The 25,412-nt window shown below is 39.5% G+C and overlaps 1 protein-coding gene across 1 annotated transcript in view; it reads right to left on the reverse strand.

The window, feature by feature from the left end:
• LAMA3 (laminin subunit alpha 3) overlaps nt 1-25,412 on the reverse strand; it is a 127,074-nt gene that overhangs the window by 47,241 nt on the left and 54,421 nt on the right. The window contains exons 21-38 of the mRNA XM_064442858.1: nt 25,219-25,318; nt 24,599-24,755; nt 21,185-21,317; nt 19,793-19,935; nt 18,338-18,438; nt 18,069-18,222; nt 16,543-16,703; nt 14,247-14,355; nt 12,244-12,341; nt 9,797-9,962; nt 9,259-9,385; nt 9,032-9,171; nt 8,494-8,609; nt 7,766-7,977; nt 6,685-6,889; nt 4,020-4,164; nt 3,089-3,229; nt 1,555-1,719 (exon numbers count right to left, since the gene is read on the reverse strand). Coding sequence (XP_064298928.1) covers nt 1,555-1,719; nt 3,089-3,229; nt 4,020-4,164; nt 6,685-6,889; nt 7,766-7,977; nt 8,494-8,609; nt 9,032-9,171; nt 9,259-9,385; nt 9,797-9,962; nt 12,244-12,341; nt 14,247-14,355; nt 16,543-16,703; nt 18,069-18,222; nt 18,338-18,438; nt 19,793-19,935; nt 21,185-21,317; nt 24,599-24,755; nt 25,219-25,318 — 2,573 coding nt within the window. The remainder of the gene's footprint in view (nt 1-1,554; nt 1,720-3,088; nt 3,230-4,019; nt 4,165-6,684; nt 6,890-7,765; nt 7,978-8,493; nt 8,610-9,031; nt 9,172-9,258; nt 9,386-9,796; nt 9,963-12,243; nt 12,342-14,246; nt 14,356-16,542; nt 16,704-18,068; nt 18,223-18,337; nt 18,439-19,792; nt 19,936-21,184; nt 21,318-24,598; nt 24,756-25,218; nt 25,319-25,412) is intronic.

Consider the following 25,412-nt stretch of genomic DNA (forward strand, 5'->3'; position numbering starts at 1 on the left):
ATGAGCAGGAAATGCGGATGATGTGATCTGAATTTCTCAATTACAGTTTCTGCACTACAATAGATGTTATATTTGATTCCCTTTTAATTTCGTAAACTAAAGACAGAGGAAAGAAAATATATTCTGCTAAATATTAATGTTCCAGTGGAACTAGTTAGAAGGTTTAAGATACTTGAAAACAGTATTTATACCCTCATCCTAATGAAAAATGTCTGGAGTGATCTTGTTCGCATTTTGCAAAAGAGGTGCTATCACTAGAAGTAGACCAAAACCTGATATTTTCAGAACACAATAAAGTAAATGATTGGTAAATTTATGAGCTTGTAAAACTAAGCATCACGACAGCATTTTCGGTAGCCAGTGCTAATATATACACTTACACACAGTGTACGGTAAAAGCAGGTCCAAAAATAGAACTATTTTATTTACGGTGTTGTCACTGTAAATAAAAGCAAGTCATGGCATGCATAGTTAGATACTGTGACATGCAACATAAGAGTTATAACACTGCTCTTAATAGCTGTGTTTAAAAAGGGTTATTGCCCGCTTCATATTTTGTTATGGGAACAACAAAAGTCCTTCTGGTTTAACACTGTAGTAGAAAAAGTATGCTTTACCATGAAATTTCTTTGGAAAATAATTTGTAGACATTGAAACTAAAACCTCTATAGCATTAACAAAAAGCACTCTAACTAAACGTGCTGTTCAGCTGGAAGTTATTTACCCCTGAGCACAGGGGAGCAGGGTGAAAAATACCGCTCTAGTCCTTAAAATGGGGACTAAAAGGAACTTCAAAAATTGTACCACCTTTAATGCTTACGTGCCTATCCTATTTGTTTTCACTTGTGTGACAGTAGGATTGCATCTGAAAAGCCTGTGTGCCCTACAGCTAGTTAGTAACTATCAACACTGTCGCAAAACATGGAGAACTGGGGGCTCGGGGCCTGCAAGGTACCACTAGCAAAGTCCCCATGTCAGTGTAATCCCCAGGCTGAAACGTGGCTAGGTATTAACTGTGAGCAAGGGAATGCCCCCATGCATGAGTAGGAAGAGCAGCAAGAAGTTCAAAGAATGCGAAGGTTAGAAAACCGGATATTGCTCTTCCCAAGAAGTATATCGAAAGCAAAAGGTTGGGGTTTTTGCATGCTGCTGAGCACGTAATCACCTTTTATTCTCTTGGAAATCTGCCCAGAAGGTACTCTAGGGAGTCTAAAGGATATTCTGGCACATTGGCAAGCTCTATGTGTTCTGGGTTTCAGAAAAGCAGCTGAAGGTACCTGCTTCCTGAACCACACCTCCTGGCCATGCTGTTCACATAAAGACCTCCCTGGCACCCAGCAAGATGATTAATCCTGTATTATTAGGTATAGTTTTAACATTGTATTCAAAGGTCAAATGCTGTGATTCCCAGCATGTCAGGGAAGAGCGGTAAGAATCTCATGAGGGAAGATACAGAAATACATCTAAGAAAACCAAGGAGGCTGTTTATCAACACTGCTGGCAAAAGAAAAATGAATACATGTCATTAAAACAGATGAGCCAGGTGTCACTTACTTTCTCTCCCAGGTAAGATGGTGGGGCTTTCCAGTACAAACTATGCACTGAAGCAGGCAATTCTTGAACATCAGCCACTACACTATTACTGACTGGATTGAAAGTGACTGGAATGTCAGTATTTTCATCCACTGCCACCAAGCGCCAGTTCCTCATGTCCACAAACTAAGGAAAATAAAGGAAATAAAAGCTTGTTTCATTCTTTATTAAACTTTACCAGCACCAAGTAATGAGGAGAAATTGTTTAGCCTCTGCAAGTCCCCAAGCATGAAATTCAACCCCTTCAGAGCCAGCCTAAAAATGAGGTTGCAAGAACCTCAAAAGAAAGTGCAAGTGGGACAGATGTGCCAAAGCTACTTGGGACGCAGGCATTTGGTTTGTCAGCTGCAAACTAAATTCTATCTTCAGCCACATGAAGGTACAACCCTTCTGGAGGTGACTTGGAATTGTGTCCACAAACCCAAGGACATAACTGGGAGGTGCTCTTTTAAGTCCCCTCCAAAATCAAACCAAGGACACGAACCTAAAAGACAGAGTGCCAGACCTGTTGTGGTCAACTGAGAGGGCGGGGACATGACAGGATATTCCGGGGAGGCAGGCAACATAGCCTAATATTCTAGATCTTTAATAATGCATATTTTATGTTCATGGCTCTTGTTTCATGACAGACCATACATCCTGTTATTTATCGTTATGCTGGGGGAAAGAAAGGAACAGTTCTGTGGTGGGTTGACCTTGTCTGGCCAGAGCAATAAAACAAAAAGATAGACATGTTTTCAAAAACTGCCTTTGGTAAGGACAACTAATCACTAAAGGAAATCTTCCTACAGTAAATAGAAGTTTGCTACTGACTTTACTGAGGCCAGATTTTCATCTTTTGTGTGTGAACAATGAATTACCACAATCTGGATTGCATCAAGTCTATGTCTTAGCCTAAACTATAGTCTCCATCCATCATTCCAGGCCTCTGCTTCTCTCTTTTCTTTCTCTTGCACTGTTTCAGGCTGTCATTCCTTCTTTTTCAGTCTCCAGCCATCTTACCATTCAATTACGCTACTAAAAATCTATCTTCTCCTTCTTTTCTTACCCTTGATGTCATATCCTTTTTTATAGGGAGGGTAGAAAGACAATTTTTACAATCCCTGCGGAATCTGTCACACATTTCTTAGGTTTCAAAATGCACCTATGATATGGACATGTAAAAAGGCACATGTGCTTAACAAAGCATCTTGAAGGAGACCATTGAGTTTAATGAACTGCGTGTCTGAAGATAAAGCACTAGAAGGCCAGCTCAACTTCAGTCCAACTAGTGATTTGTAAACAGACACGTGAAAATGGCCATTTCTGCTGAAAGGCACTTTCAGACCACCTAAGTCTTAACCAGGCTGCACTAAATCTGCATGATTGCTTGCAGAATATTTCTCATCCTCAGCAACTACTGAAATATATTTTCAATTTTAGAAGGAATCTGTCATTTCCTTAATGGAACAAATGCAGGTTCAGGAGAGCAAAGGAAAAAAACTATTGAATACACCTTGGTTCTACGACGATTTGTGCTGCGACAGTTGCTGGTTGCCCCAAAACAAAAGCAAGAGGTGCATCCCTTGGGATTAGAAGGGTCCAGATAAAAGTATCCTGGTCGGCAAGTATCACATTCTGCACCTTCAACATTCTCCTGTTAAGGCATAGTTGAAAGAAATCTCAGAGTTTTCCTTTTGGTTTTGGTGAGGCCCCCAAAATCTCCTGCACATAAAACAAATCTTCTGAAAGAATATTTATTTAAATGTATGGAAACATGAATGAAAACATGTGGTTGTCTGGATACACCATATTCCAAATGCAAATAAAACTGACTTCTTGGGGACTATATTAGTTATGAGCTGTCTTTCCAGCTTATAAAGTGAATCACTGGGTAATAAATATTAGTCAGAGACAGCTGGTAACTTCCCTGCCAAAACCTTCCTGCTGGCTTTTCCAAACCTACAATAATAAAAGGTCACTTGTGAAAATTCACATTTATTACATTTAATTATGCAGATCAGAACAAAAGAAGTTTTCCTGGATATAATGATGTGGTGAAATGTCAACTGACATAATATGGCTAAAAAAGAGCACGGGATCTGGTTAACATCCAAAAGCCGAGATGCAGCTGCATAAAGTAGATCTGTGCAGGGTACAGACTGCTTCAGTGAATCAATGGACATCTACTCTGTAGCACTGTAACACACTGCAAAGCCTAAGACCGCCTGTAAAACTGACAGAAATCGAACTAATTAAAAATGGCATTTAACTGCTACCACGTTAGTCTGTGCACATGCTGCAAGCTGTGATGGTTTTGTACAGCTGCATTTAATTCTTACTGAAAACTTAACGATAAGCTCACTTCATTCACCCCATTAAATATGAAATAGTCACTGATGTGCAAACGACGCTTGTGAATGCAGAAGTAATTTGATTTATCTGACCTTACAGAGACACATTCCTGTCTGGGGATCACAAACATCTGGTTCTGTTCCATCTCTGTTACAGTTACACCGCACACAGTTTGGGAAACCGTAAGTACCAGGGGCACACTGATCACACTGCCGTCCTTTTATTCCTGGTTTGCATCTTTATCAACAAACAAACACAGAGGAGTGAGTCAGTAGGGGAGGCAGGAATGGAGCAAGGAAGGGGAGGTTAAAACAAAAGGCAGGTGGATCTTTGAAGTGATTGCATGGCTATGACACAACTTGATGACTTCCACAGAGAAAGAGCAGCAGATTAGTATTGTTTTCAGATTCGAACGGTGACACGTTTTATATGGTCATGGAACTGATTAGCAATGGATTTGATTTTGAAGGATATATATGCTCACAATAGAATTAGACTTCTGCAGCTATTCAGCGTTTGCAGTGCAGAACTACTCTATTCATTAAAGTGTGAAACACGGATGTTGTACACAGATAAGCGGAGCTGGAAGATTTACAGCTGGAGGATGTGACTGGGCATTCCGAAGGCACTCACCTGCTGACAAAAAGGTGGAGAATCCCAGGCATATGAATAATCATGGGGACTTCAGCCTGCCACAAGGGCTGGGTTAGACTACAACCGTTCACAAAGGATAAAGTCCCCTTTGCTCACAGTGAAGGCTGAATGCCTTGGATTTACTTATGTGAAGTACAACACCAAACTACGAATAAGGCTCGAGATAGGAGAGAACATCATTCAGTGGCAGCAGCTACTTCATCCTACCTTTACAACAAACTTGCACAGTCTGATACAACTAGTGAAAATGTAGGTCTGGTGATCATTCTTGCTTCTGTCTCTGCTGGCAATGTCTGCACCAGCCCAAAAAGGTTTCAAGACAGCAAAGATACATTGATAAAGAATGTCTGCCACCACCACCATCCACATCTTTACATTTTAGTTGCGATAAGATAATTTTTAAAAGTCTCAGCAAGTTGGCGTGGTGTCCTTTAGCTCCCAGAACCAAATTTATATGTGCACTAACGCTACAAATTAAATGGAAATAGACAGTTAAATTATGTGGACAAGGTAGATTGCACTACATGTAATATATTGAAGCAATTACTCAATTCAGCAAACAATGGGTGAAGTTTCTCACAGTGTCTCTGAATGCATTACTCCACCCCCAATAACAGGAGCTGGATGGAGACTTTGAACTTCATGTAATCCACAGAAGGAAAGGTATCAATCAGAATGTAGTAGTTAGCTATATACTTGAATAAGCAGCCCAAAAGTATTTGCTTAATGTCAAGTTTTGCTTCAGAATTTTTTACCAATAAGCTGTTGTTTCTTTGATGTTACCAATTAGACTGCACATGAAAATATCAACGTTATAATCAGGCAATACAGCTTTTCATGGAAACAAACAAATCTGATTATTTCTGCAAAAATTATCCTCATTTTTACTTGTGTAGAAATATTGTAAGCCCTCTCTTTGAAATATTAGGTTTTAGTTGACTGAAGTATTTATTTTATTTATTTTTGCATAGTATTTATTTTTATTTTCTTTTGTATTGTATGGGGAAAATGAAAGCAGAGACTAATGAGATTGAGAGTGCATCAGGAGATACAGAATATGCTACACTTTAACACTGAACCCCAACTTCCACATACGAAAATTCTTGGTTTGCCCTTTGGATAAGACAATTACTTCATGTAAAAAAGGACAGACTTAGGAAAATAATTTAAATACGAGAAATAATACGAGTGTTCTCTGAAAATGAGTATTCTCTGTTTTATTTACAGGATTAATGGCAGAGCAGGAAGGATCATATTTCTCTTTCTTAGGATCCTGAAAAAAACCATAGCCAAACCACTCAAACTGAGCTAATCCTGGCCTAACACAACTTACTGGTTATCAAGTATTTGCACTTACTCTTTGAGGACTTGATCACCCCAACAAAATAATAGAAATGTTCGACTATACTAATACTCACAGCATGTGGGTTTAAGATAATTCCCTATGATTGTTGCTGTATGCTATACATATTTTAGAGAATATAAATAGGAGAATAAAGAATTTATATTTATTTTAGTATGCTGAGTTACGGAAAAATAAGCATATGTCATACAGAGGCATAATTTTCAGGGCAGTCACCACCTATGGCTCCAGCTGAACATTATTTTCCAAAGAGACAGTACCTATCACCAAGTTTCTCAAAAGTCATTGCAAACATTCAAGCTTTACAGTCCTTAAAAATACCACTGGACTGAAACCCAGATATCAGACTGTGGAAGGTCAACTGCAAAATTTTAAAAATTTGGGAGATAATGTACACCATTACAAATGATGTACATGTCCAGAAGTCAGGAGCTCTGAGCTGAGGTCCTACGTGAGATGGACAGAGATTCAGGGACTTACCATGAGCGACATGACATGTCGCTGGCAGACAGAAAGCAAGCCAGGAATCCCAAACCCCACCATTAGTTACCTGCATAAGCCATGTTTCCACTAAAGCATTGCAGGTATCCCCAGAACACCTGAGTCCTCACTATTGCCAAGCACTGCTTAAATCCCTATTCATCATCCTCAAAGTGTCCCACATCCCTTCCAAATACCTGAAAAGAAGGGTGAAGCAAACCACTCATGTATCATTTATAATGCACATAACCCAAACTTACTTGCACTGCCCATTGATTTTTTCACATTCTGGGCTTGCCACATTAACAACTCCTTTTTCTGAACAGTTGCAGCTCTCGCAGCCAGCAAGGGGGTGATAGCTGAAGTAGTGTTTCTCGCACACCTCACACTTCGGTTTCACAGTTCGTGGAGGGCAAATGCATTTACCAGTCACGTCATCACAAAGACGCTGCCCACAGTTGCATACTAGGTCAAAGAAAATGTTCTACAAATTAAACACATCTCAACTTACAGTGATCAACTCTTATCGAACTTGTATATGAAACAAACACAGGCAACCTGTATCTGTACAGGACATGATTCTTTCCTCTTTCACTAGTTTTAAGCTCAGCTGGCTTGTTTGACTTCTACTATCACAATGATGTCAGACTGAGAAACCAGGGTCATGGAAACCAACTATGTGACCGTAATGGTAGTTTGAATTGCTTGAGACCTTGGCTCTTTTCCACAGATTGATTGCTTAACTTCACCACAGGCATTCTTATCACTTCCCAAAACTGCCAAGCATTAAACAGTGAATAGTTTTGGTGTTAAGGGCACCATTTTTACAAAGCACTGTTAATAAACAGAGAGTATAATATCTGGGAAAGCAGCTGAAGACTGTTGGTGTAATCTATAAATCTGTTGATGTTATTAAGAATAACATCAGAAAAAGTGGAATTAAGGATGCTGACTCTGATTATGTATGGGAAATCTTGACAGTATAAACTGGGATAGAACAGTAATAACTTAGAAACAATTTAGCAGTCAGTGCAGAAAAAACCGTTTGACTGAAAGTGTGGCAATATGGATTTTAACCAGTAAAACTGTAAGCCTAGTACACCTGATCAGACAACACAGGCGAAAGCACACTGCATTGTGAACTAGGTGTACTTAAAGAGAATGCGGTTCCTCCCGTGTTAAAATGAAAGCTATGCTATGCTAAATCTAAGAAGGCCCAACCAGCTTCTCATAGGATCAAGCCCTATAAAGAAACATGAGACTGCAGTACCTATGCAGTAAAACCAGAGAATTAAATAAAAGGTCAGGCCAGGTGCTGAATAAGTCTGAGCATGTACTTACACTTGCAGAATGGAAATCCATAGTAGCCAGTTTGGCATCGGCTGCACTGTCGACCGATGACATGAGGTCTGCAAATACACTGTCCTCCCAGGGGGCTGCAAGTAGGGCTCGTGGCACCTGCGATATGGCAGTTACATGGCAGGGCTCCATTGTTGTAGAAAGCCACTAGTGACCTTACAGAGTCCTTACAGAAGGCCGATGATCCTTCTGGGCTATTTAAATTGAAATAAAAATCATGTAAGTACTGGCACTTGGGAATTGTTATAAGTATGTTCAGTAAATTAGGGTCCCATCTTTGTTCTTTGACAGAAGGATGGCATCAGTACACATGCAAGGATGTACATTAATTAAATTAATGAGGAATGGCTTTGAAGATGTAGGCAAGAGATTATTTTTTTCAAAGAAAGTGCATATATTAGTCATATCAGTTCAGACATGCCAAGCCAAACAGCGAATACCAAAGATGGAAATACCAAAGACAGAAAGATGACATAGATTTTCCTCTTTTGTACTGTGAGCAATGAAGCTCTACCTTTACATTTCATTTACAGTAGAAAGTAATGGAAAAATGACTCATAGAAATTTAATGGGCCAGCATAAACCATAAAAAGCATTTTAATGTAGCACAGTGATGGGGATATTATATATATGCCTTTAATACAAAGTGAAAAAAATATTAATTCCCAGCTCATTGTCAAATGTTCAGTTTTTTAGAAAGCGATGCTTACTCAATATAAAAACTGTTTCCTCCACATTGGCTGATAAAATCAAAAGACTTGTCCACTGTCTTTTTGTCAAGAATTTTGTAACTGTAGGTGTCTGCTGGAACAACTAAGACATTTTCCTTAAAACAACAAAAAAGCTCAATTGTACATTTCAGAGAAAAGCAAAAGACGTGCTTAATGTTAAGCTAACATGCTTAGCATAATAAAATGTTTAGGGATTTATATATTTAAATGCTGCTTCATTACACATTTCTGCATTTTCTCAAAACCCATAATGTTTTAACTGAAAAAAAAAAAAACCCAAAGGAAAATATACTTATCTTCCTCTAGAGCTGTGATGCTACGAGCAGTGTACAGTAAAAAGTGTATGGTATCTTAAAAATTTAAAATAAAACAGAAACAGTGCACAAGATCCTAAAAATTTGAAACACAACATTAAAAAACAAATTCTTTCTTTTTGGCTTTCATCTTTGCACCTCTCTCTAAATGAGTGGTGAAACTGAGAATAACATTTCCCTGTACATGTATGTAATAAACGTACCAGAACCAGCATTCTTCCATCAGGTATCATCACTGTAACAGAAACCTCAGGTTTAGAAATGTCAAGTTCAATTTGGTTTTCTGCAATCACCTGATCCCGACAGCCAGAGGTATGAGGGCAGAATGAAGCATTGAAGGAACCTAGAAGAAAAAACGTAATGCCAAAAAATGCTCCACGTGCCAAAATGCTGAGAAAGGAAAGGGGTTAAATCAAATTCAGATGTTTACCTGACCACACGCGTCCCCCATCCACACACACTTGCACAGGGAACACTGGGTGTGTTGGCTGATAAAAATGTACCACAAATACATATCTGCCCAAGCTGGGCACTCTGCCAGTCAAGGTAATCTGGTTCTGCAGAAACAAGAACAGCTCTGATAGTATATTTGTTTCGTGAGATATTCTTGGGTTTATGAGCTGTGCTCTGTGCCACCTACCTGCAATGAAAGAGAGGGGGCTTAGCATCTCTCAGGAGGTTAATAACCTCTTCAAAGAGTATGGCATTACAACTGCATGCTCCTAACTCTTTGCATGCCACGCGTATCTAATGCTCTTCTGCAGTCTGTCAGACTACTGCCTAGTTTATTAAGAAGCTGGCATTTTTGTTTCTCTTCCTGTGTATTATCTTGGTGGCTTACTCGGTCTGCAACATTTTGATCATACCACATAATTCAGTTTTGCTTCTCTTAAAGTGCTTCATGTATTCAGCTTTACTAAGAACATACTTTGTGACTTTGGAAACAATATCTTCAAAATACTAAATACCTGTAGTGGTGTCAAGGTGATTCCATTAACTGAGTCAGAAGGTAAGGCGGCACTCAGCGGATCATAGAGTATATCTCTCCGTACTTCAGAAATTTTCCCATCCTTGAATGCATCCAAAACCAAAGCTGCCGGTGGAGTTTCATACACTGAGGGAATGCATGTTGCACTAAACACAGAATTATATTAATTACTCTTGGCACCAGGAGAATTCCTTAGGCATCATGAAAGAAAAAGCAGATAACTCACAAGTTAATACATTAGAATGCAGTGCAGTTAATAATGCAATAGTAACCACTCTTAGTCTTTGGATTCTATATAAATGATCAGAAAGTAAATGAAAACAAGAGGTGCAGATTTAACTGAGAAAGGGGGAAAATGTACATTAACTGATTTTATGCATTCCGAATTTCAATAACCTGATGAGTGTGAACAAAGTTTGCTAAGGAAGTTGAACCCCAAGGGAACCAAGAGTGTTAAAACCCCAGTTAAATACATTTTAGTGAATCCAGTTAGCTACATTCACCATAATCTGCACTAATACTGAATTCTCAATTCTACAAATATTTACGTAGGTGTACCTTTAAACATGCAAGTTTTCCCACTGAAGTCAACGGGACTACTTAAGTACTTAGAAGTTAAGTATACACTCAAATATTTGTAGAATTGGAGCCAAAATAAATAACAGTGCTCATTGAAAGCATCCTTATTCATTCACTGCTCTGTTTAACTATTTCTTCCTTGGTATATTTAATTCTGAAGAATGTGACTGGGAGAAGTATTTTCCAAGACTGCAGGAGAAAATGTTTTTTGGGGTTTCCTGCTAGTATTTGTTCACTTCTCATAAGTACTCGACAGACAATGATTAATCTTTGCTCAAGACAGGCCCAGAACTGGAATGGCAAGTGTGTTTCACGGACAGGATTGAGAAGTATTTGTCAGGCCTATGTGGGAAATCACATGCAGCATCCTGCATAATACTGTTAAACTGAGCCAAGATTCTGCATCTTTCAACTTGGTGAACACTAAACACTTCCAGGAAAGCAAAAATGCTGCCAGATAATGGTCGTAATAACAGAACACAAACATACAGTAAACTATGCAAATATAACAAGAGATTAAAAACAAAACAAAACAAAAACAAACCACAAACAAAAAATAAAGTAAAAGGTGCAAATTTCTACATTAGCTTTACTTTAAATCACGTTTTTCACCCAGCCTCTTTCCCCCATTTTACTCAGAATATAAATACACAGGAATGCAAAATACCTTTGGTGAGAGGACAAGTATCTTCAGTCTTAGAAAGCTACTCTCAGTTGTAACACTCTGAACAGGATAATTAAAGCTGCGATTCAATGCTATGCATGCTTGGAAGCCAAGTACAGTCATATGCTTTTATCCAATTCACTATCCAGATTTTTTCTGCTTGCTATTTCAATCCAACCATTATATTAGAAGCTACCGTCTGGAAAATTATTAGACCTAGTCACCAACGCTTTCTGCCTCTGAAGTTCTGCAAATGACATGTACTTTTACTTTGATGCCCCTCCCATTGCCAGATCTGTAGAAGAAAGCCTTAGGAGTAGCATCACGAGGGACATCCTGGGGAGTGCAACAGGAACTGAAATGTGGGGCTCCCTAATTTGGAAGCTGCAATGATAGTTCCTCTCTTGCCCAAATAATAAAACATATGGAGAGGGGAAGACCTTCTACTGGAAGGAGAAAGTGCTCTGCAGAACCCCCCCAACTGACCACTTGGGAAGTGACAGTTCAAGTTCAGATCTTTGCAGCAAGAAAAGAGCCATCAACCTGGGTCAACCAAGCTGCATACGAGTGCTCTAATTACTGGTCCTATGCAAGTATAATAAAGGAGAAGGATCACCTGGCATTGCTGTACAGGGTGAGTGCTGAGGGCACACCTACCATACAGGCCCCAGGATGAGATGGACAAGGGAATGGCTTGTTTGTGAAGCAGGGGTTGAGTAGTTTGCTGCTGCCGAGTTGAGCTAGTGGATTTGTACCTGAAAGGGTGGTCACATCCCCTACCTAATGACAAATTAAAGCCATTTTGGAACAGCTGAAACGTAACATGAAGAATGAAACTCCAGACAGAGCGACAAGCATTTCAGGCCACCTAAGTAGCAACGTTTCTCCAGCTTGGACACTTATCATACTGGACAGCATGTAAAAGATGCATGTTTTCTAGTGCATCAGCACTCCGTAGTTCAGACGGGCCAAGAAGAGGCTAGCATTAACAGAATCCTGGGCAAAGACTGTCGAGATTAACTCTAACACTTCATCCTTTTTTACAAATGCTACTTTGCAGAAGTAGCCTACAAATCACCTTTGAGTCACTGAGCAAAGCTTCATTCAAAAGAATTAAAATGCAATTTAGTCTGCCTTTCAAGGTCTTTTTCAGAAAGTATGAGGGATAAAACCAAGCAAGTTACCTTCCATCATGGTTACTCTTGTAAGCTGCTATGCACTGTACTTTAGGATCCACATATTCTGGAGAAAATTCTTCAGCTGGAATAATACAAACCTTGTGCTGAAAAATAAGCACAAGGCACAATTAACAATTAATATCATAAGTAACAGAGCCAGGCCTGAAGGAGAAGGATGGAGCCTAACTTTAGCATAGGGAGACCTGAGCCCAAAGCCATGTTCTGTCATGGACTTCCTGCAAGATTTTGGATCCCTTTACCTGCCTGCACCTGAATGCCTCAGTGTTGAATAGCATTTTCTTGTCCTTCTCAGGGGAATGTTGGCTGTTGAGAAGGTAAATAAATTAAAACTTAAGTATACATGTGGCAATGAGAATGACAGAAGGCCGGCTTGTGGGGTCAGAAGCTAGCCAAAGAGTGTACAGAGGTGGGAGGGAAAAGCCCTCATCTGTGGTGGGAGAGACTTTTGGACCCTGGGGGAAATTCCTACACCTTCTGAAATGGAGGGTCGAACACTTGCTCACACAAAGTCCTTAGGACTGTTTCAGTGACACCAGGATTTCTCCCAGCAGATTCAGAACTAATTTTAAAAGCTGATGAGAGACCTCATGATTTTTGTTTTTTTTTTTACTAAAACTAGGCATGAGCAAATAAAGTTGTGGTAGTCCTGCTGTAGCCATGGTGGTAAGGACATAAGCCAAGGCTTGTAAGTAGACACAACAGTTTGCAAAAATAAAATACATTATCCACACCTAAAAAATACATAAATTATAACATTTGTGCATGAACTACCTGAAAAGGAGGTAAAAATGCCTGAGAAGCAGTAAGATAACTAGCACTACATATTAATGTAAGTAAAAATTGCATTGGGAGAATTAATTAATATGCAAAGTGATTCGGTTTAGAAGAAGCTCCTAAGGGAGCTCATCTTGTGTCTTAGCAATAGCAAACAAGTACTAGAAACCTTCTATAAGCTAGAAGGCAGAGCACTAAAAGTGCCTTTCCTGGGCAGCAAACATTGTGCCTATGCCTCCTGTAACAACCCACAGGACTCCAGCCCATTGCAGCAGAACAAGGGTAGACTCTGAAGCTCTGAACTGCACTTTATGAGCAGCTAAAATACTAGTGTGAAACATGCTCTGGGTTAAGACAGCTCATATGCATCAGTGTGGGATAAAGACTATCAATATATATGAATAACATATTCAGAGAATGAAAACTAGAATTTAGGAATAAAAATCCAGAGAATCTTAGCACAAGAGACTTCCACATGTCGAGATACAGACTAGTAATATAACATCTTTTGGATATGGATCTTGTTGGCACAGTAATTGCTGCAGGGATCTAACAGACAATTTAAATGGTATTCGTTCACACTGAACACTGCCTCATGAAACGGAGAAAGCATGCATCACTTGTTAATCCTAATGGTTCCACGAAATTACTTGATGTTCACAGCTGGGTTTCGACTCTGGATTTGAACCAGCTGTGTAACTTGCCTGTGTTTCTAAAATGGAAAACACAGAAGAAAATTCAGGTTACAGAAAATTGTATTCCTTGTGTGGCCAAAAGAGGTCAGTGAAGGCTTTTTATTCAAACTATTTAAAAGTTCTATAATTTCTAACATGCTTTTATTGCCTGATATAAGAGACCAAGAAAATCACATATAGGTTTTGAGGATTTCAAAAAAGAGAAAGGCAAAGAAATATAATGATTAATGCTACCAGCAGATTTCTCATTTAAAATTTACGTGTAGAAAAGAGAGAGGAGCTGAAATAAAGCACAAGGGAGTTGGAAAAACCCTTGCCAAGAAAGACAAGTTTCTTTTTGTCTTTGAAATTGACCAAGTTTGACACAGTATTCTCTGAGCATATATAAAGAAACATCTTCAAGCATGTAATATATAACCTTTCATACACGGCCATAGAGCATGAAAAAACAGAGAGAAAAGTACCTCTCCCTACTCAGGAAAAAAGTATTGCAAAAAGGAGAAGAAAACAAAAACTTACCAGAAGAAAATTAATTGACGATGCCTTAAGATGTATCTTTGTATCTGCTAGAAGGTCATACACTGCAATGCGATTCCTATCGTCAACTACAACACTGCGACAAAGGAAACTGAGACAGAAAGTAGGATTAAAAATGAGCCTGCTGGCATTGCCCTGTTGTTTATGCTGTTGCCCAGCTCAGCTGCCTAGCTTTTCGCTAGCCTCACCACTGGTGCTTAGCCATCCTGCTGGATCATCAGTAACCTTTGGCCACTGGTGAACATGCGGTATCCTCACTAGTGAGACAAAGGATGTACCACATACGAAATACTGCTTGTCCTTTGTGGGTTAACCTACCCAGAGCCCAAGCCTCCAGGATCTCCATTTGAGCTACTGCTTTAAGTAGGATGTGAATAGACAGGCACACACACATACATGCTATCTGCGGATGCTTCCAAGCTGTGTAACATGACATAACTAATATTCTGTGTCTGGTCCATGCTCCTTGAGATGCCAGCCTGTACCAGCTGCTGCTTTCCACTACTGGCATGCACCATCGATGGTGCGGATCAGCAGCTCTCACCCACACAATAGCAGTCGGGCAAGTCCTGATTTTAGGAAGCTGTCTGTACACTGTGGTCTGCCTCTTATGGACTACCTTCAGTTGGCTCACATCTTTGGTAAAGGCAAACACATGCAAAAGAGAAAGAGTCTTGCTAAAGGCTTTGAGTCTAAAGTCTGCCTTGTTCAGGGACCATAACCCCTGCAAATTGCCAAATGTAGAAACAGTTCCCTTCTGCTAAAGAGAAGAAGTCATGTAAGGCTTTAATTTATTTTCCTTCTTCTGCACTTCTGCTCAACTGGGCCAGCCAGGATGCCATGGGTGAGAAGCTGTAACCACCATACAACTGCTTCTCTATTTCTCCTCTAGGAATCAGAGAATGAGAAAGTTTCACTCTTGTTTAGAGCACAGCTTGGAAACAGGGTCAGCTCAGGGCTAAGAACATTTAAGACTGGAGAAATATAGGTCCCTTATTTGTGATTCGATAGAATCTTGAAATGTTTTATTCTCTTTCAATGTTTTAATGGGAATAATCAAGCTCATAAAGCTGTTAAGAAGGCCCGGCACAATATATTCCTGATTCTACAAGTTTCTCTTACCTCACTATGTCATTTCTTGATTTATTTTTTAACAGAAGAGACTTGTAGCTTCCTGCTTAGGAAAGATGACACAGCAGCTTACTTGCAATGTGACTATTAGCTTCATGCAGAATGGCCACAGAAGGGATTTACTGCATTGCTACATTAAAGTAGCAAGGGCTTTCTTTGTCTTTTCATGAGCAAGTTCTTAGTGTATCATGTGAACAAAAAAGTATGTTCAGAATTAGCCCGTACAATGGGTTTGGGGAAAAAAAAAACAACAAACCAAAAAGCAATATAATAGAAGATTTATAACAAGTAGTTTGGTGCTCAAAGCGTTACATAACAGGCTAAAATAAGAGCTTTCCCCATTAATAACCTGACAAGGTCATTGCTCTGTATAGCTCTGCTCTGTATCATAAATACGCTGATGACAATGGTTTTTCTTACTGGGCAATTTCATCCTGAATAACCCTAAGCCTCCAATCTGCCAAACCCTTAGCTCACAGGGAAAAGGGATGCATGTCTGTAGTCCCCTAGCACACTGGGTAGGTTCTCCCAAGGGCACAAACACCTGCAGGATCAATGCTCAAGTGTTAAAGACAATCTCGCTCAGGACAGACAAAATCTCTTGTGCACAAACATCTGCAGTAACCTCAGTAGTCAACAAGGACAAAGAAACATTCGGCAGAAGACCCTGCCTAACAGCCAGAGGATGGATACACTCAGAATTGCAGAAAGACATTCATATTTCTGTTTCAGCAGACCTTGTTAGAAATGATGGGAATTCTCTTGTAAAACTGGCTGCTACTTTTTTACAGCCAAAGCCCTTGGATATGTCTTTAACTAAATAAAAACAGTGCAGGCATCTGCAGTCAACAGTGCTGCTCTTTCACTGGACTCTGAGATTAATAGCTTAAAAGGATTTATGAATGTACATAAGGAAAAGCAACCCTTTGTATAGGAAAACAGTTCACTGAAGCAGTCACAATATTTAATGAGCTGATTGCACAGAGATAATTAAAAATCTGAACAACACCCAGAGTCATATACTTGCTTTTAAAACACCCTAACATTCAGACTGTCTATACAGTAAAATGGATTCCAATATACAAAAAGTATAATTATATCCTAAATGCTTATTTATTCATTTACTAATTACTTCAGAGAATCTTACCTGTATTTACAACTGTATATTCTCACTCTGCCTTCAGTGACAGGTCCAGGGCTGTGTATTATGACCTCGGCAGTATATAACCGATTCTCCTCATTGGCGTATTCAAAAACCAGAACATAGCGACCGACTTGAGGAACATTTACGGTCATCTGTAAATTGACCTAGGTCAAGATCATTGAAAAAGAAAAAAAGCTGTTAGATTTTTCACTCCCTTTCTTGCAGGAAGCTCCATTTTCCTGCCCCGCAAGCCAACCGGTCAATTAGTCCAGGGCCAATCTTGTAATGTCTCAGCAAAAGACATCCAGTAGAAAGGAAGCAATGCTTATAAATATCACTCTGTCCATTAATAAGAGTCAAACAAGTTCAAGAAACAGCTGCCATTACAACGGTTCTAAGAAGATGGTAAAATAAGCCTAGGAAATGAGCATATTATTATTTCTTTTCTCCCCAGTAGAATGTACCAGTGAGGAAACTTTAATGATACTAAAAAATTGTCACTGTCATCTCTAGGCTACCTTTAATAACATAAAAATTGATTCCACTTCTCTACTGGAAAAAATATTTCCAGGAACACAATTCCTACTACAGCAGTGCTATATACTGATTCCCTACAGAGAGTGGAAGTGTCTTCTCCAGCAAACAGCCGATGTCACTTTCTGAAGCATCAAGTTTTTCTTTTAGATTACCTGCACAAATTGGTTAACACAATATTTGATGCAAAATACTTTGAAGTAGTTGCATGGAAATTGCTGTGGTTACAGAGGTTTTTGCTACAGTTGGCTATATAATTATTTTCAAATTTAAACTGTTTTTCTCAATATTTCCTTAGGCTATGAACACTTAAACATATAAATAATTCTGTCAACAGCCCTCTTGACTTTACTGCAATTATTCATACCAGTAAAGTTTTCCACATGCATCAGTGATGAAGCACCAGGGCCTGTGGCATGTAAGTATTCTTGTTGCACTTGGTACTTTTAAAAGTAATGTCCAAGCACAGTAATAGAGGGCATAATCATTTTACATGTAATTATCATATACTTCATAAATTACCTTATTTTTACCACACATTCTAGTACAACTTTTCATTTCATAAAACATGCTTCTCTTTCAATGGGCCTACAGCAGTGGCATAATTGCTTCTCCTTGATTTTTAGGCAATATTTTACCTAAGTATAGCTATTTATGATAAAAAAAATTAGAGTGATGTATGTACACCATTTCTGCTGACAAACCATTATCCCATTTCTGCTGCAATTAAACAGCATGCTGAACAAGCCAGTATGCCTAAAGCAGAGGGATTTTTAATTAATAAAATACTTTTGTCAGAGTGAAATGCCCACCCTAGTCACAGCTATAAATCTGCCTATACTGATGTGTAAAAATGCAGAACTTGATGCAGAGTCTGGCTTAGGGACGTGTTAAGGATCTGCAAACCCTGAGCTGTAAATCTGCAACCATTTTAGTCCAGTAGGTTTGTAGTCAACAGTGCAGACAGGACTGTAGTTAGCAGGCAGGAATCTGACCTCTCTTCCACTGATATGGGGCATCACTGGCTGATCAGGAGTTGGCTGTCGCACAGGTATTCTTCTGTATTCTCCCCCATGTCTGAAATACGCTGCCTCTGAACCAAGGACACAGGAGAATCTGCCCAATGGCAAATGCTGATAGAGCAAGCAGCTTACACAAAAAAAACCACCCAAACAAAACACAGGATTATTATTGTTTTCAAATGCAGCAGGATAATAATAAAATAATCCAAGGCATTGGTTTATTCTGTAGCATATATACTGACTGCTCTGTTGAAGCGCCTCCTGAATAGGTGCAAGGCTCTGTAACTTGTATCTGCAAGATGGATGCTTCATAGTAGTCACTAGGTAACAGCACCATATAATCCTAAGAACAAAGAACACAACAAATGCAAGACCATGCAGAAAATTACAAAAGGAACATCTCTAGACTTTCACAATGTAGCAAAGAACAAAACCAACCACATACATAATTTATACAAAGGATATCTGCAAAACATGGAATTTTTTTTTGTTGTTACATGGGCCAGTAACATCAGAATGTGTCTCCCCAGCTCTATTTGTACCTTCACAGAGATGGGACGAAGGCAACTGCCCTGTGAGCAGGGAACCTCTGAAGCCACTCTCCCATCACATGTTGTACAAATTGCTCACAAAGGAGCCTCCCTCCCCGTGGCTTGGTAACACACAGCCAGCTGGGTGCAGTTTTCACCCAGGGGTGCAATCCACATGCGCACAACTCAACAGTGCATGACTCCACAAGGGAGATTCAGGTATCCCAGCTGACTTTCTAAAAATATTCCATGTAATCTATTAAACTGTGCTTCAAAAGCTGGTACATTTTTGCTCTGCCTTGCCTACTTAAATTAACAAATTAGAGCTTATTTATAAAAACTGTTATTGTGAGAACATGCTGGGCTAAGATCATTAATAAATTCCTTTTGAAAGGTATTAGTACAAAAAAACAGGCACAATAAATACTGTCACTGTCAGCAAGAAATATGTTTGCAAGCTCTTTAGTAACATTTTGTGTGGTATTCCATAAATTTAACAGAGCCCCAGGCTTACTGACTAAAGACACTGGCTATTTGTTAACCCTATACAATATACATATGAATTTCAGTATGCAGTCTTTGTGATCATACATGTTTAAGGTTTTTCATAAATTATCACCTCAAACAATTTGTCTTTTTATAGCAATTTCTCAGAACTGCTGTCGGAATATTTTTCAGTTTTTCAGTGAGTGAAAGGAGAGTAATGATGGGAGGATAAAAACATTTAGAAAATGACCTGCTAGTCATGCAGCCCATCTTATAATACTTTTCTGAATAATCTTTGTCAAGAAACTAAGGCCTTTGTCACCTGTGGCTGAGCCAAGCTTTAGATACAGCATCTGATATGTAAGAACTATGAATTTCTGTGAGCATTTATCTTTAACCAATTGTGCTGTATGTTAATACTACTTTATCCTTTGAAGGTACGAATTCCGGATGGACTTAAAGTCTCTAAGCACAAGAAAAATTAGAGCAGGTGAAAGTCAGAGAAGAAAAGAAATTAAATAAGAGGCAGAGCTGTAAATTTGCATAATGATATTCCGCTGCGGTACTCTTTTCACTAGGGCTGAATTTCAATTGCTTGCAGGGTTCTTCCTGGCAAATAACTCCAGAGCAATACTATCATGACAGCCTTCAAGCACTTGTTTTTCTCAATTGTTTTCTTACCAAGAGGACTTCCTCTGCCATTATACTGACAGTCCATGTCCCTGGAACCAGTGAGAATGGCTCTGTAGAGCTTTTTCCTGGGATTGTGACAAAAGCTGGCTCCTTGCTGGGTGGGAAGACAAATTCTTTGCTCTGAGCAGCCCCTGCCAGAAAAAAAAAAAAAAAAAAAGTAAAAAAAAGGGACTGTGTAAAATGTCTCTACTTGCTTAGTGTGCTGGACTGATGATTTCATCCATTAAACTTGGTTTAACAGGAGCTGATCAATACTTTGCTGTGAATATGTATTAACTGCATTCTACTACACACAGTAAGCTAGAGAGCTACGCAGTGGTTGTTGTCTTTGTTCTTATTAGTCTTGAGCTATTGGTTCAGAAAAGCAGAGCTCTGCCCCCGTAATGGCTGTTTAGCAATATTCTGAAATGCTTACTTCTTCACTTTCCCCTTCCATTATATTCCATTCAAGCTGTCTCTGCACTGACTCACAGTATGTTCAGCTGACACAAGGCCTGTTCTTATGCAACTTTCAGCCAAATACTTCAGAAACCAGAGGTTCTCAGTAGCATCCAAAATGTTTAGTTACAGATAGTAACTGAAGGTAACTTCTGGGCAGAGATGATGTACAACAGAAATGTAGCTGTGGTATGCTTTATCAAAGAGAAGTTGTGAGGATCAATTGTTATGAATATTAAAGGTATCATCTTTGAAGCCCCTGGAGACAAACAAAAGCTGGTTCCCTGCCTCCCAGGCAATATAGGCTGACATGACCACAAACTGCTGCCACTCTACTGAATGATATCTGTGAAGTCTTCAGTTTCATCTCCTCCAAATTACTAGAAGGGTCTACAACTAAACTCCATTAGCTCCCATCAGCATGCTGAAGTTAGGGGTAATAAGAGATAATTCTGTATACAGGCTTGGTATGCCTCTACCATTCAAAGGAAATGGAACATTTATCTTTCATCAGGGCCCAAAAGGCATCACATGCTGTTGAGGTCTGTAATCAGAGCTAGCTTGGTAGATTTGATTCATCATTAAATAAATGTTACTCATGGAATGAAGGCAGAAGCCACCTTTAAACCAAAATATTAAAGGCAACTAAACCAAAATAAGTGCTGTTAGCCCTTCTTTAAAAGCTTCATAAAACACACAGTTCAGAGCTTCCCAGTGGACAGCTGTGTTTGGCAAACATTTGAAAAAACAAGTGTTGATTACTACCGTAAGCAGGGGTTTCATGCAAACACAGCCACATCAATTACACAGCAAAATATATTAGGAAAAGCACAAAAGCACTGACATTGTTAAAAATGATGCATTTAAGCAACATTACAAATTTGACTGAAATGCACCTTGAAAATGCTCCTCTGATCTGTTGCACCGTTGAGTTCCACCTACCTGTTTCAGGCCAAGATTGACAAGCAGATATGCGGCCAGATAATGTTTCACCTCCAGGATTAATATACCTCAGGATAATGCGAAATAAGTAGAGGTTTGATTTTTCCACATTCAAAGTTATCCTCACTTCATTCTGAAAAATTGAAGTTAATAAACAAAAACAGCCGTAAAGTGCTAAATAGAGGAACAGTTAGAAGCCATGCAAGCACCATACTAAGTCCTACAAGAAGAACACACATGCAGACAAGTGTATACCGGAATGGCAATGCTGGTGTATGACAGAGGAAGACAGGCAAGCCTAGTGAGAAAATTAATTCACTTACAAGTATAATTAGTGCCAAAATGTTTTCCCTCAGCAACTGAGATCTTCCCTTTAGAGCTTTTTGAGCCCAGGCTGACATAGTGGAGGACTAGGTGGAAGAGCTTAGGGGAAGCCACAGTGACAGGCACAACCACCTCTGGCTGGGAAAAATAAAAAGAAAGGGAAAAAGGAGGACAGGAAAGTATATTACTTGTTACTAGCACCCAGAGAAAGAAAAACCGTTTGGCAAAGACAAACTCCTTAACAGAAAAGAAAGGCTTGGTCAGCTTACAAAAGAATATAGAACAACACCTCCTGTGAAATAAAACTCTTGTGGAACAATAGCTTATCCAGAAAGACACGGAATGGCTGAACCAACACAAGTGTGGATATTGCACCTTGATACACAGACAGTATTTTACTGTTAGTCTCCCATCCCGTGCCATAAAGCAGGCGTATCATATCAAGGGCTGTCCATGTTCCTGGCTTCCCAAGGAGCAGGCTAGATCATTGATCTTAGTCTGAGATCACACACAACACTCCACAGCATGCAGAGGTCTCAGACCATTGCTGAAACTTCTTCTGCTCCTTCACCAGATCCCTCAGTTTCTTAGAGAAGTGATACCGTGCATGACACTCTGCTCTGGGGCTGAACTGACACCTCTGGAGGCATGCAGTTCTTGAGCCCACAGGAGGCTGCATTCACACAGTCCTCCGTTACTTAGTTTGCAGAGCAACAGAATAGACAGAGACATGTTCAAAGGTTGGTGGTGGATTAGGAAAAAATAAAATTGGTACAACCTCAAGGGTTTGGCTTCCTTCTTTCCAACCTAAATCCTAAAGCTTCCCTTCTAATCCTACTCCCATTAGTTCACCCATCACAATCCACTCGCTGTCCCTTTCCAAGATGCTTATGGTACAGTGACCTCCCCACCACTGTGGTCCATTCTGCTTCCCCAAATGCACACAGGTTTTCTCTGTTCCATACATTTGAGACCAGAGCACAAAGCCTCATTTTCTTTTACTCCTAAAAGTTACAATAAATGCAAGATTGCCGGCTCCCATGTGTTGCTCTGAATGTATATCCCTCAATTCTGTCATCACCATCCCAGACCTCCACCTTCTTGATAGCAATGCAAAGCAGAAAGCAAAGATAGACATACAACAGATGGCAGGGCTGAGAGATCTACAGAGACCAGATATCTAAAATCTGGGTCATTGCAGAAGGACAGTGGACCAGAATGAAAAATACAGACAAGAATGGGAAGGTTTTACAAGTGCTGTTTTAAATGGAGAAGGATGGCATCTGAAGGTTACTACACATGGATAATACAGGCTCTGGGGGAACTCTTGAAAAACAGACACAAACAAAAAAAGGCAGAAGAAATAAACACTTCAGGAGATTTATCAAAATGGTTTATAAGCTTTTATGGGAAATCTAGAAGACACAGTGAAGGGAGAGAAAGAAGAGGTATGTGAAGAATGAGGGAGGAGGAGATGTTGGTCCCTGGCTTCAAGCAAAGGCAGGGAGTGGGAAGAAATTATTCTCTGAGCTCTATCACAAACTTAGGCAACTCTGGCCAGTGCTTTAAAATCTGAGCCCAACTGTCAGCTTCTCCGTCTGTAATGAGACACCGACGTCGGCAGCATGACAGGGAACAGTGACCTCCACTGAGGTCAGACACAGCTTATTTATTTCACCTCAAATGTTTTTAATTGTATTGAAATAGTTTCTTTTCACACAGAAAAAAGTTGTTACATCAGCCTTTTGTGTGGTAGATATGGTAACGTTATTTGTCTTCTACAAAATAAATGTCAGGAGGATTATTTCAGGGTCCTGGAAGACACAGAAACGTTATGTCAAAATTAGGAAACTTCCCTGAAATTAAGAACGTGAGACTATCTCAATTATGCGAGGATCTAACTAAGGAGGGCCTGGACTTGGCAATTACTTACATGAGTGAAAAGTTTTATCCAGGTAAGCAAAATAATGCACACTTTTAGCAAGATTAGAGGTTATCCCATTTCACTACCTCTTTGCAAAATGCCACTGGATATGAAATGCAAAAAGCAGCTGAGTTAGAAAGCAAAAGTTAAGAAATCACAGCTACTGGAGAGTTGCCTTCATTTGTGAATGTCAAGTAATTCTGAAGATCCAACAAATATGAGCACTGAGATTTAAAAAAAAGGAAAAAGGAAAGAGTGAAAAATGAAGAACAGAAAGGAAATCACTACGCTTGAGCAACAGTTACGTGCTTATGCCTCAGCCTATAGTGATCATTAGTCCTTGGACAATTTACGGAGGCTGGACAGATCTATAACAGAGCACTACTTTTAAGAAGAGTGAGCAAATCCCATTTATTGTTCAACTACTGTTTTAAAATCCTGGATGACTTGCTTAGCAGTTCAGTCCAAAGTCAGACACGTCCCTTCTCACACAATTAAATTATGGTGATTTTCTTCCTGTGATTTGCCTAATCCATCTGCTGTTGTTTAGTCTATTTGTAGACTGATAAGAGACTAAAATAAATGTTGCCAACATGCTCCAGCTCACAGCTTCTTTTACTGAATCACATATTTTCCTGTTTGCTGCAATGTGAAGGTATCATTGCTAATGAAAGTGGGTGCCTTTCTTTTCTTTGCCCAATATAAGTTGCAAGTGTAAGAAGACTTCAGTGACAGCACTGTGATGGTACCTGAAAATCTTATGGACACAGACTGCCACGGAATTGTGTAATTCAAATTATTTAGCCAAACACCAATCTTCTGCTGTTTCCACTGTCCTTTGCACAACAAGAATTTCTGCGCTTAGTATTATAGACTTTAAAGCTATTAGTTCTTTTCTTTACACCTATTGCAAAATGCATATTTCTCACAAAGAAGCCCTCAAAGAACATTTCTGAGGGACACATATTTGCACAAGTAGTGACCAATTTACAGTAATACCAACACTCCCTAACCCAGTGACACAGTGCCAAAGGGTTCAAATTGTGAGATCCTGCCCTTTTTTCTGGTTTCTCCATGACCTTGTACACACATAGCACTGCTCTAGAGACACGCAAGCTATATACCTATGTTTTAACTCCAAAGCCTTGAGCGAAATACCAGCTTACTTGTATCGGGGACATCCGGGCATATCCTCTCCAACTGAAGCTAGGAAATTCCTGAGGATCATAGCCAAAGCGAATTTCCCTTCCCTTGGCAGTAGTACCATCTTCAATCTCAAACTTCATGTGGTGCAGATCAGGGAAAAAATAGTTTTTTTCAGGCCTTTTAAAGGAGGAAAAAACCAACAAAGAATTACCAGTCGCTATTTGATCTATATCTAAGAGCACAAAGCAGTGGAAGGGAGGTGATCTACTGATGACTGAGGAATCCTGATAGCAGCTAATAAATTCAAAATAGCTGATAAGATGGATGTGATGAGAATTCTCTTTCCAGAAGCTTTTACAGCTGAAATACATTTTCCTGTATAACTTGACAGAAATATAGATATATATGCAATACTATTGCAAATCAGGTATTAGTTATTTAAGGAAACAAGATAAAAAAATCTTATTAAAACAACAGAAGAAAACTGCCCGGAAAAATTAATATCAATAAATAATACAATTAAACCTCTTGTTTAACAATGAATCCAGAATCTCACGTAAAAGGACAGCAAGGGCCTTGTGGGCAGTTTCAGAAGAACCATGCTGAAGCATGAGCTACCAGGAGCTACAGCCAGACTCACTCCTGACAGGCCGTCCCCACGACGTGCGCCCTGCACTGGCAGCCACCCGAGGGCTCGGCACATGCCGGGCTGAGGGATCCTCCAACATCACACTGGCAGCCTGTCAGGCAAAGAGCAGAAGCCAAATATCCCATCAGAAAAAAGTGATAAAAGTTACCAGAAAACACACCTCACTTCTGCTAATTAAACACCGT

The sequence above is a fragment of the Phalacrocorax carbo genome, chromosome 2, assembly GCF_963921805.1.
Source record: "Phalacrocorax carbo chromosome 2, bPhaCar2.1, whole genome shotgun sequence".
Classification (NCBI taxonomy): Eukaryota; Metazoa; Chordata; class Aves; order Suliformes; family Phalacrocoracidae; genus Phalacrocorax; species Phalacrocorax carbo.